Source organism: Notothenia coriiceps, unplaced genomic scaffold, assembly GCF_000735185.1.
Source record: "Notothenia coriiceps isolate Sejong01 unplaced genomic scaffold, NC01 NC01_scaffold00037244, whole genome shotgun sequence".
Lineage (NCBI taxonomy): Eukaryota > Metazoa > Chordata > Actinopteri > Perciformes > Nototheniidae > Notothenia > Notothenia coriiceps.
Window position 1 is genome coordinate 18,410,500 of NW_011369945.1, and position 12,853 is coordinate 18,423,352.

The 12,853-nt window shown below is 39.0% G+C and overlaps 1 protein-coding gene across 1 annotated transcript in view; it reads left to right on the forward strand.

The window, feature by feature from the left end:
• LOC104965380 (protein diaphanous homolog 2-like) overlaps window positions 1–12,853 on the forward strand; it is a 149,014-nt gene that overhangs the window by 7,853 nt on the left and 128,308 nt on the right. The window contains exons 3-4 of the mRNA XM_010794336.1: window positions 8,674–8,706; window positions 10,090–10,278. Of these exons, the coding sequence (XP_010792638.1) occupies window positions 8,674–8,706; window positions 10,090–10,278 (222 nt within the window). The remainder of the gene's footprint in view (window positions 1–8,673; window positions 8,707–10,089; window positions 10,279–12,853) is intronic.

Consider the following 12,853-nt stretch of genomic DNA (forward strand, 5'->3'; position numbering starts at 1 on the left):
TTTTTAACCTGCCTGAACTTTTCACTCAAAATCTGTGTTCAAAGACAGTAGGCACTTAGGGATGCATATCGTTGACTTTTTTACGATACCGATACCAATACTCAACCGATACATATCGTGATACTTTGAAAATGTATCATCCCACAATTACTCCCATGAAGTGCTTTACGATATAGTTAACATGTCAAATGAATATTACATTCAATTGTGGGACTTCTTGGACCTTTTAAGGCCCAGATACACCGGCCCGAAATCGGCAGTAAATGGGAGTCGGGCCGAACATGAGCACGCCCTATTCGGATTGGTGTGCGCCGCACCGTCGGGTCTTTTCTTCCGACCTGAAGCCTTTTCTTGCCGATTCAACATGTTGAATCGTCGTCGGGAACATCACCGTAAGTCGGACAAAGGGATAACACTGATTGGCTGTTCAGCTAGCGAATCAGTGCATGAGAAGCGTTAACGGAAGTGAGGGAGGTAAACAAATGATTTAAAATGGAAGATGGAACATACACGGACAGCTATTTCACCTCATTGGTTTATAGAGCTCCTGTTCGTTCATGTTTTCAATGGACGAGAGTGAAAATGGAAAGAAAAACGCTATTTGTTGTTTGTTTATATAACGGAGTCTGTTCTTCTTTTCTGTCTTCCTGGTTGTTGCCTCTTTTGAATGATGAATACACACTACCACCGCCTGCTGGTAAGGAGAGTTATTGCCACTCACGCATGCGCAGTTCATACGTGCTCGGCTCGGATTTGCGGTGTGTTCCAGTGCGCGAAGTCGGCAAATACGCAGGAGAGTCCGGCGACGCAACAGTCGGTGTCGGCGACTTCTCAGGTGACTGGCCGGTGTATCTGGGCCTTTAGGGTCAAAAACACTAAACTCATAACTTAAAATGAATTTTTTAAATTTATTTAATAAAAGAGCACATGTTCAATGTGAAAAGTGACAGTAGATAGATTGGTTGCAATTTGGTGCTATACATTTGTATTATTAAAAAAAAAGGCTGCGACCCTCCAAGACAATGGTAGGGGAAACACTGGTATTATGGAGTATTACAATGCTATAGATATGTATTGGTCTGGAATAACACTACTAGTCATTTTTCTCTGAATATTTCTGAAACACTTGAATGGAATCTGAAATTCCAGTGTGACTTTTAATGAGATATTGTGACTGACTCAATATGTATCACTCAGCTCTGCTACCTATTAGGCCAGAGCTAGTGTAGTACAGTTTTGTGTCTGAATTAAGGTTTTTTGTTAGGCAACAATACTGTCAACTTTCATGCTCTGGACAATTTTGACAGTATCACATTGTGAATATCTTATGCCTTACTTTGCCGCTGCCATCGGAAGTTGTGTCATTTGAAACCTTTGAAGCTTTGATACATGAGCTTTAGGCAAGCCTCAGGGATCATTTTAGGTAATGTCAGCATGTGGTTACAATTTGTTAGCTTGTTGCGCACGGGGTTAACCTCAACAAGTTTGTTTCATGTACTCTTATCTGATATTTGTTTCCACTTTTCCACTATTTGTTGTTGAGTGAGTATAACCGTGCTGTGTCAGGGAGACGTTTGAGAAGCGGCAGGAAACTGAACACATGTGAGCATTTTAATGGCATTCAGGAAGTAGGGGAGAGGAAGTGGTGAAGAATGCTTCCCTCGCAGTTTAAGAAAAAGACAGATCCAATGCTCTAATGTCCCACTCTGAGATGAGCCCTATTCATGTGCATCAGTGGGTTGGATCTAAGACTTATGAATGGGGATCTTGAGCATCATGCATTCCAGTCTTGTCTAACAATGAATGAATCCACTTTGGTCATAGTTGCATATAGTAATGTGATGATGCATGAGTGGTAGTCTGTGTTTTGAATGATCAAGTGCAGGATGAAGGGGAATCCCAGCTCTTTTACTTGTATGACATTGAAGGATTGCAATGGGGGGTGGTTTCTTTTGTTGATGAAAAGAGGTGTTTGTTATCACCATCATGCTTCCATGTATTATTTATTAGTGTTAAATGGACAGCTGTGTTCACACTTATTTTTAAATCATGCGAGATATATGACAATGTGACATCTGCTGAGACACACAGTACATAATGTGTCAAAGAAGCATTTTCTTAGATTCAAGTCCCCATAGCACAGCCTTTATGGATGGTTACATCGACATTACAGTGCATTTGAAGTGTAAAATGTAATGATTAAGTTATAGTAATTGATTTGTTGAAAAGTATGTTCATGTAATGTAGGACACTGTGGAAGAGCTCAATGCATATGCACGACTAACTGGCCGACAGCGGGGACTTAATTCACTGCCCGGTTAATATCAAACACTGTATATATTCCAAAGGTTAATGTCTAATGAAAAAGGTTTCACTCAGGGATATCATGTGTCATCCTATGTTAAAGGACACACAATTCAATAATTGTTATGTATTATATCACCGGGAAAAAACATACTGTATAGTGGACACTCATTAGCAAACAGCTGGAGATACGAGGTCATAATGTACAATTTTTTTTAAGATTCAAAGGTTTTAATGTCATATGCACAAACACTACAGTGTAGAAATGGCAATGAAAATCTTATGATCTGAGCTCCTCCAACAATGCAACATATAATATAATAAATTACAAAAATACAAATAAAAGATAAGATAAGATAAGATGGACCTTTGTTAATCCCCGTGGGGAAATTCAGCGGTTTAAACAGCAACAGGGTAAGAGTGAAAAACGACAACACAGATTCACACAAGATTAATACAATTAAAGATACAATTCAAATGATATACAGTAACTTTTAAAATAAGAAATGTATTACATTTACATAATAATACATTTGATTTGTAAAACACCTTTCATTGCTAACAGCAATCCCAAGATGCTACAGGAGGCATTATAAAAACAAACAAAATAAACAAAAGTTTAATGAAAAGGCTTTTTTTTAAAAGAAAGGTTTTTAGGCCTTCCTCGATGGCGTCAGTGGTCTGGGAGGGAATTCCACAGGTGAGGAGCAGCTGCACAGAAAGCCCGATCCCCCATTGTGCGTAGTTTGGTCCTCGGGGGGCGAAGCAGACGCTTTGTTGTGGAACGGAGGTTGCGTGTGGAGGTTTGTGATGTGAGTAGTTATTTTAGGTATGACGGAGCGTTCCCATGGATGCACTGATGGGTCAGTAGTGCGATCTTGAATTAGATCCTGAATGAGACAGGAAGCCAGTGGAGGGAATGAAGGACGGGTGTGATGTGGTTGTATATTCTCACCCTCATCAGGATCCTAGCGGCACTGTTCTGTACGTATTGGAGCTTCTGAAGGCTCCCGCTAGGAGTCCCAATGAGGACAGTGGTGCAGTAATCGAGCCTTGAGGAGACTCGATTAATCACTCATCTGGTTAAGTTATTGACCCCCCCCGACCCAAAAATGATGGACTTCCCCTACATTTTTCCCCACGCCACGCTACTGCTTGGTAGTTTTTTGTTAGCTCCCTTTCCTCTTCCCTTGCTTCGTCTTGCTTGGACCAGTTGTTCAGCATCTGACAGGGAGAGTGTGGGACGGAGTTTTGCAATTTTATATACATATTTTGGTCATATATACATATTAAATATATATTACAGTCATACAAATAAAAAATAGTGGTACAAATAAAACATAGTGGTACAAATAAAAAAATAGTTGCACGTTGAATAGATGTGAACAATACACCACAAACGTTTTATTTCAAATTGTCGTTATTATAGTTTGAGAAGTTATTATTACATCACAAAGTGGCAGCAGTTCAAATAGTATTTGCTGGATATCTTTTAATTCCATAGTCTGTACAGTGACATTTCTTGTGATGCCATGAACAGTTTAAGAATATTATACACTGACATTTCCAACCAGTCTTATTAACCTTGACTTTTGTAATAGCTGCATTTCATGCTCACCCACTCATGAGTGCGATACTACAAAGTTGCTTTCAACAGAGATGGCGATAACCTGAGGGCAGAGCTGTGCTAGTCTGCAGTCACATGGTCAGTGTGGTGCCATTCAAATCTTAGCTCTACTGGCTTTTGTGCTTCCCTGTTTCAATAGTTGCTGTTTTGGGAAGCTGTAAACAGTCCAAGCACTGTCCTGAAATAATAAAGCTACCACAGGCTCATGCCCTTTTAAAGTCACCTTTCGTAGAAACCTACTGCATTTCTTTTATCCTCTTTTTTCAATATTACATGTTCTGAAAAATATTTGAGTTTTTGGAAGGACAAATGTAAAGTTAATACTGTGCTTGAGAACTAAATCAACACTGATACTGTCAATATTACATATTTTTTAGAGTAATAACTATGTGTTCTGTGCTTGATTTAAATAGTTCCTAAACCAGTTCACATTATGGTGGGTGTGTGTGAGAGCTTTCTGTGCCGGGATAAGAGGCTGCTTCTCTGTGTATTTGCATGACTCATGTGTGTGCTTGTGGCACTGCCTACAGTTGTGACACTGTATCTCATCATGTGCTGTTCAGCTCTCATAATGAGCTCAATACTTAAATCTCCCTCAGAGTTTTACTCCCATATTTGTTACCAACTCACCGACTTATGGCATGGGAACCTTTCTGTTGCTCGAGGAAAGATGGACTGGATAGATAAATTATAAAGATACATTTCAGTAAACATCTGAGAATTGTTTATAATCAATAAACATCCCTAAAATGCTGTCAACTTAGGACCCTGATCCAAGAAACAGGTTGACTGAATGATCTTGATTTTATTATTATAAATATATTTATTTATTTATTATAATTTTATTTTATTTTAAAATGACTACCAATTATCTTACTCTAAAGTTATTCAGACAACTCGAAGCAACACCTTGTTGAAACTGGCCCTAGTGCTGGAGAGATGAGCTCTTCTATCCACGTTTGAATAAAGATGAGGCTTTAGGCTGTAGGGCAAAGGAAACCGATGTTTAGTGTCATTGAAGTTTCAGAACAAATATTTGCATAGTGTGAGGAAATACACTAGAAGGGTTATATAATTCATACTTGGCTGCTGAAGTTAAAGTTGTGTAAATAGCACATTTTGTGTATGCTAAATGAATGATTGCTTTCTAGATGAAGTTTGGATATGTCAGATGAAATGCCAGATGAACCCGCGGTGTCTCACGGAGAGATACCGCGGGGCCTTCCTTCCTGCAGCAGTCAGACTATATAACCACAACGGCCCCTGGTAGAACCCCCACACACACAATACAGACTATGCTATAACACCCCTTGTTGTGAAATACAAATGATGTGCAATACATATATATATATACCTGGCTGCTATATCTTCAAAACTGTTACAGGATGTGTATTTTTAAAATTGTGTTTTGAATCTTTAATCTTTTTTTATGCATGCTTCTTAGTTAATATGAAGCTGTGGCTCTTCTCTGCTGTAACAAATGTAACTGTCCCCTCGTTGGGACGAATAAAGGTATTCTGACTCTGGTATAAATAGGGTCTTACTGTTAGTGTGTCTATTTCCCCCGTTCTCTGCTCTGCTTGAATTGGGCACAGTCACAGTGCAAACATAAATATTAATTTGATAGATTTAATCATGACGGATAAATTATACTTTTATGCTTCAATAATCTGCATAATCTCTCTGAGTTTACAAAGACAGCTAATGAGAAGACTTTTTAACAAGATTAATGAAGATATATTCATTTATTTAGACTCTATCTAATTCAGTTATTACACTGCCCCAAGATTGAGCATAATATTGGCACTGCGGTACATCCGACATATGAATACACCGAGATAAAGCATCTCATCAACATGTTTAGGAGCTACAGCTGAACTTCAGAGGCCCATTTTTTTTTAAGTTCAGAACAAGACATAATTGTTTCTTACTTTTCCAATATTAAATGTATATCTCATCCGTGGTTTGGTAATCGGTACAGACATATATTATAAAAAATAGACTGCACATGCACTCTTATTTTGTACCTTATTCATTGGCAGTATTTTTATTATCATTGAATATATTCAAGCTCTGCTTCTTGTCTTGTGGACACAATTATTTCTTTGCATTTAGGTTATCCGTTTTTTTTTCTTTTTCCATCAGCTTAGTATTTTCTGGCTACTGATAAATATCCTGCTCAACACAATCCTTAGGAGTTTAAGGTGTGTTGCGATCTTTGTATGTGTGACTCCATATGTAATGCTTTATACTCTTGTTGTATATATATATATATGTTTATAAGCAAACCAGGTTTTCCATGCAACTTTTCCAACAAAAGCAATAGTCTCCCGTGTTGTGTGCATTACCTGTAGTGCGCTCCTTCACAATTACATTTTGTTTGTCACACAATTTTGCCTTTAGAAAGGTCAAGTCTACTGAGGAATTACAAAGCATGTTTTTACTTGAATTTTGTATTGCTAATAAGATTTTCTTAACCCCAAATGTCTGATAGAATGAAATTATAACATTTTTGTCAGACAATGATGGCTTGGTAGAAACACACGATGACAAGGCCTTACAGCATTTCCGGAGAACTTGATATTATAATAACTAATTAAAGTAAAACCAAATGTCCTCCTATACTCTTTTCGCAAAGGAATCGTGGCTTCTGATTGTATGGTGATAGTTCCAGTGAGTGAGTTCAAATGACGTCATACAGATCGTCCGTTCAATTGGGAATAACAGGCGTTGCTTTTTAAAAGCTGTGCAATGGTAGCCGATTTGAAACAAAGTCTATCCTTTGTCCGTCTTTGATGTGACACCCAGTGGACTTCTATAATAAAACTAAAATCAATAGAAGGATGATATCAAAAAGAGATAATGTAATATTAACAATAATTGTATTTTGTAAGATTAATTAAAAAAGTTATGTTGTGTTATGTGACACTGATATGGCTTTGTGTACCCAAATTGACTCTCAAGTTGTGGGATATTGCTCTGCGAATTCATTCTTAAAGATCTGCATGGATTCATAATCATATTTGATTAAGGAGGGACCCAGAGCTAATTTGATTAGGTTATTTAGAGGAATATGTGTTTGGTAATAAACATTTATTATGATGAAAAAGTTTACTTTAATAAGCGGGAGAAGCCCAGAGGACATGGAAGCTTAATTGTTAGATGTTAAATTGCGTTGTTGCGATGTTGCCAAGATAATGGGCAAGGAAAGGCCCTCAAGTCAAGGCAATTAACCAAACAGTGGTTTGATTGTTGTTAAATTGATTAGAAAATGTCTAAGTACTCCATTTGAAAATTAGCTATTGTTTCACGCAGGTTTAGACTCTAAGAGAATGCTGGGCTTAATGACACATACCCTGAGTTAGAAGTGGGGAAAGTTGTTGCTCAGGTCAGAATATTGTGACACGTTTTTCAGATATGAAAAACGAACACAAATGACGGTGAACAAAAGACATGGACATCCCAGACAGAGCCTTTCATGCATAGTGCCGGATGAATATGACGTGAAATAACAGCTTGGACAACACAAAGTGTGCACGGAGACAGAGGTTTGTTTTTCTATGTTTCATAGCTTTATCCCATAACTGTTGATCAGCTGTTGCAGACAAAACTAGTGATAGATATGGCAGTTTAAATGTCGGCTCAGTGTTGCCCACAGCGACAGCAGATGAAGATTCACAGAGAGAGGTGCAGGTTAGAGCCAATCTGTTTGCTCGCCCCAGCATCAGTAGTTTCCTGATTAGAATGGTGGAGAAATCTGCGGCTAGAGGCAGGCTTTATGGCCATCACCACCCCACATCTCCCTACTCATTAGTGCTTCACAGCCTAGCGCCACAGCATATGGCGGTGCTGCTGCTGCTTCCCATTTGAGGTGTGTTTGAAATGGCTGTCCCTTGCAGAGCCACAAGCCTTTGGCAGTAGCCTGTCTTATTGTGACTCAGATGAAGATAAACATCTGTAGTAAAGGGAACTTGTGGTTTTAATTTTGTTATATGAGCTATTTGTAACATTTTGTGAGGACGCAAAGGATTGTAAACACACAAAGATAATTGAGAAGTTGGGAGTTTTCTTTGAGAGCAGTTTATATTAACAATTAGTGAACATGAATGATTCTTTTGGGCCACCTGCACTACAAGAGATGCTCTTTAGAACACACAGAGATAATATTACCCTTTGGTGGCCAACCATGCGAGACCGTAACATATTGCCCTGCTAATGTGTATTAATCTTGGGATACACAAAACGATATCCAAACAGCACTTACTTGCATGTTTCCAATGGGTTCTCTGAACAGGTGTGCTTTCTCATTATGTCTCTGGGATTTGAGTAGCTTCCCGATATGTCTTTTTTTATGTATCCGTTTGGTTTGTGTCTTCAAGTGTGTGTGCTTGGGATGTTTCACTCTCACACAAGATGTTACATTCATTTGAAACACATCATTTGAGATCATCAAGTATTATCCTAACTATTCTTCCACATGTACAGTGTCCAGGATATGCTCATTAAACAACTAAAACACATGTATCCTGTGGTTTCAGGATTTTATCGCATTGTCCTTATGCCTCTCTGGTGTATACAATTTCATTTGTCAGTCGGAAACTTAATTGGTTATAAGAAAACGAGATACTATCCAAAGGATACGGTACATGTGCGCACACTTCCAATGGGATACATACTGTGCCCTTTGCTGTTGTCATTTTCTTTTGGATCTTGTTTTTCACACTTTGCCCTCCCTCCAACAGAACATACATATAAAAACATTGGCTGATGATATGGTAAGGTGCTCGGTTTAATTTTGCTGTGCCTAGTTTTGTTTTACATCCTCTCATGTTTTGTCACTGCTGCATGGAACTTATAACTGAAATATATGGATGGATCAAATGTGCCAGTATTAAATAATTGAGTTTACATTTTAAACCTAACATGAGACACTGATGATAGAATACATTTATGTACTTTAAAGTGTGACAGTTAATGTTACAGCAAAGGCTTATCTTAAACCCTATCCTAAGTACCATTGTGGTAGTCCACCATACTATTGTGTAACTAACACATTATTGATCCTGGTGCTATTATTCAGCAGTCCTACGTCTTTCATAATGAACGGAAATCAACCCGTCACATTTCGACTTGTATAAGAAGCTCATAGATCATTTAGTGTGCAATTATCAGTAGCGTTTCCGATTAGACGTTTCTCCCTGGAGCTTTTTTAATACCCTTTGACAACAAGTAGCTTTAACTTTGACACTTAAAAGAAGTTTATGCTGCTTTTGTGAGCAATGCACATAGTATGTTTGATCCATCCAGTAGTGTCTCAGCAAACTAATAGTAGTGACGTCATGTATGTCATCATATAATCTTTGTGTTTCCATTTCATTTATGTGTTCATTCATCCGGCACGTCAACTCCATTTCCGTTTTAATACATTCGACTAACAATTACTTTTTGCATGAAGTTTATGTACTTTTTCTGCTTTTGTATTACACTTTATTAAACACTTTTGTGAGACTGATGAACGCCATCAGTCTCAACATGATTAACAAACAAACTCAACTGAAGCTCACACTGATGTCATGTATGCTAAAACTATTCTAATACCATATGCATAAACCAGGTAATACTATGGGTATGATGGTAAGTACAGTCCTGAAACGTTTCATACAGTTTACTTTATGAAATATAAATGTTCTTGTTTTCACGCCATCCCATTCTCATGAAATCTCAGGAACGCCTGGAGGGAATTTCTTGAAATGTCTTGAAATGTGGCACTCACCTTGCCTTGAAATCAAGGATAAGCTGATTACATTTTGGTGGTAAAAGGTCACTGTGATCTCACGTCCATCTCATTCTCAGGAAAGCATTTAGGGACCGTCTTAAAGTTTGGCAAGGTCACTGTGACCTACAAAAAACACAGATACACCTTCAAAGCTGCCCTTGCTATGTGGGGATTCTGTTAAATGTAAATTGAGGTGAACAGTGTCCTCAAAAAGCAAGAAAGACAAAAGCCCTCTGATGTGTGGGAACATTACATTTGAATTACTGGCAATTTAAACATCTTTTCTCACAGACAAAGCAACACACAGTGAGCCTTGGCCTCATACAAACTGGAATGTTAGCAGTGCCATATTTAACATTTCAAACACTGTGTTTTCTTTCAGCGTGACCGCATTACCAGTTTCCGGAAAACGGGGAATAAGAAGGAGAAGCCCCTTATACAGCACTCAACACAGCACTCCTCAGATCCCCTCTTTACCCAGGTGGAAATGCCTGTTCCTCAGCCCCTTTTTGACGACCGCTCTATGAACCTCTCGGAGAAGGAGATCAATGACCTCTTCGAGAAGATGATGGTGAGCTTTGTGTTTCTTTTGTTGTGTTTCCTCTGCACATGGTCATCTCTAGCACTCCACAACAGCTTCTTTACAGCTGCCACTGAATAGTCAGTAAAAAGCACAGCATTGTGAAATCGTAAATGCATCATAAATCTGTGCACAAAGGCAAACAACATCCATAACGTTCATCTGCTACTTAGTAATTATTTCTCTATTTCTCTAATATATCATTCCAATAACTTGCATATAGACTCTTGTTGCACTATTTCACTTTTTAAAACTATTTTTCTTTTGTATTTACTATTTACTTGCACAATATTTTTCTGTTTATCTGTGTTATTGGGTTGCGCTTTTAGAGAAGCCTGTGACCTAAGATTTTCTTCTGCATAACTACACTGTAGCTATGTTCGTATGACTAAATAAAGAACCTTGAACAAGTAGAGAGACAGAGCCGCTGTTGTGTATTTTGATGAGAAGAGTTGGACAAGGCTGAAAGTTAAGTGCTGGGACCAGAGACGGGGTCGAATCTTTTAGAATTTTGTAAAATGTGACTGTTATTTAGTTTAACTACGATCTAGGTAGGACATCTATAAGTGCTTTGTATCCAATTGTATGATGGTAAACCACTGAGGTAACTTGGGTTTCTGAAATGCTGTAAATACTGAGCAGATTAAAAGCCCACAAATCAATAATGCCAGGCATAGCAGCGTAACTAGAAAGCAGTGTACACAACTCCAATGGTGTCATGAAACAGTGCCCTCTCATGGGGTTACACAGGACGTCTTCTTTAGAGAATGAACCTGAGTCGCAGTACCCAATGTGTGAAATGCATTCAGAAATATCTTATTCAACCATTTTGAGGGATGTGAGAATAGTTTTACAAAATGATAGCAGCTATATTTGACTGAGAAATGTAAATTAGACTTATCTGCGCAGTATTTATAGTGAAGAAGAGTGCCTTTTGCATTCCAATGTTAAGTGCTTTCGAAGCAGAGTCCCACCTACATATTCCCTAGGCCACTGTCGAAAAGCTCCAGACTTTGAAATTCACTTCGCACTCATCTGTGGGGTCACATTTCTGTCACACTTGTGATTTTCCCCATTGAAATGCATTTTTGGCCTTATGTACTGAAAGATTGAAATCTAACAAAAAGCTTTCAGCCCATTTCTTTGAAGTGTGGAGCTGAATCACTCTGGCTTCATTGCTTAGGTTGTGTGTGGATAATGTCTGAGTGTGTATGTGTGTGTGACACGGTGCTTGCCTTTTCTTTTTTTCTGATACAATGGTCTTTATTGCCAAGGCCAGAGAAATGCGACCGATGCTCCTGGTTTCCATCAGGCTGCTGCTCAGTGTTTTCTTGCCTGGGTGCTCATCCCTGTCACTCAGCTCACCTCTCAATTACTATGTTTGTGCTCACAGTAGCGTGACATTAAACCCAGGCTTAAATTTGCGCAGTGACAGACGACACAGAGGGCATGCTTGCTGCTCTGACATTTGACAGGCCTTGACACTTGGTGTATGGAAGTATAATTACAGTAATACAATCTAAATCAAATGGATTATTCTCTGAAGTACTTTTGAAGCCACCTGACCACTTGCTCTTACGGCCCGTCCACACTACAGCTTCGACAGCTTCAAAAACGGTTTCCAACGCGTCTGCCCATTCACTTTGAATGGGGTGACGTCACGTTGCCTTGCTTTTCTCCGAACTGAATTGTGGGTAGCATAGCGGTCCGTCTCCGCCGTCGCCAGCGTCAGCCAATCAAATCCCGTTTATGCAAATCTGACAGTTCAAGCGATCAAACCGCGTGCAAGCTGGGAGAGCCGTTAATTTCCTCATATTCCAAACGAGAAATTACGGTAGCAAATCACCCGGTTCTTTACGACCAGAACTATTTACCGGGATACAAACCGGAGGAACCAGGCATGGAGGAAGGTGGCAGAGACAGTGGGTGAAACTGGTAGGTTTTCGCCTGTTTGGGGAGTTTGTATATATTTGTTTTTGTGTTATAGTGGTATATTATATAGAACTTTTTTTATATGCTCCTCTTTATATGTGGGGTTTTTTTGTTTTGTATGTTCCGGGGTTTTTCGGGTTTACGTTTTTTTTTTTTATATGCTGTATATAAAATCCCCTTAAGCTTTTTGTACATGTCTGTTTTATGTTGTGTTGTTTGTTGTTGGGCTTTCTTTGTGTATATGATGTTTTGTCTAGTTTCGAGTGCTGTAGACTTTTTTTGGTGTGCAGAATGAGTGGACGGTTTAGCATGAAAGCATTTGACAAGTCATTCTCCTGTTAACAGTTCCCTGGCTCAAGGTGTCCCCACTGCTTCGAGCGCCAGCCAAAGGCATAGTCCCTTCTCGTTTCAAAGAACTCAATTTTAGCTTCATGAGGATATTGAAATGTGTGTACGGCACTTTCAGCTAAAGAATGCGAGTGCTGGTACAAAAGCGTACATGAGGTGTCAGTGTTTAGTGGAGGAAAAATAGCCTTTTAACAGGACAATTGTGGCTTCTTTGGGTTTCTCTGCATGGCTGTCTGCACACTATAGCCACTGTGTGCCAAAACTGTGGGCTGTGCCGCGGTGCGTG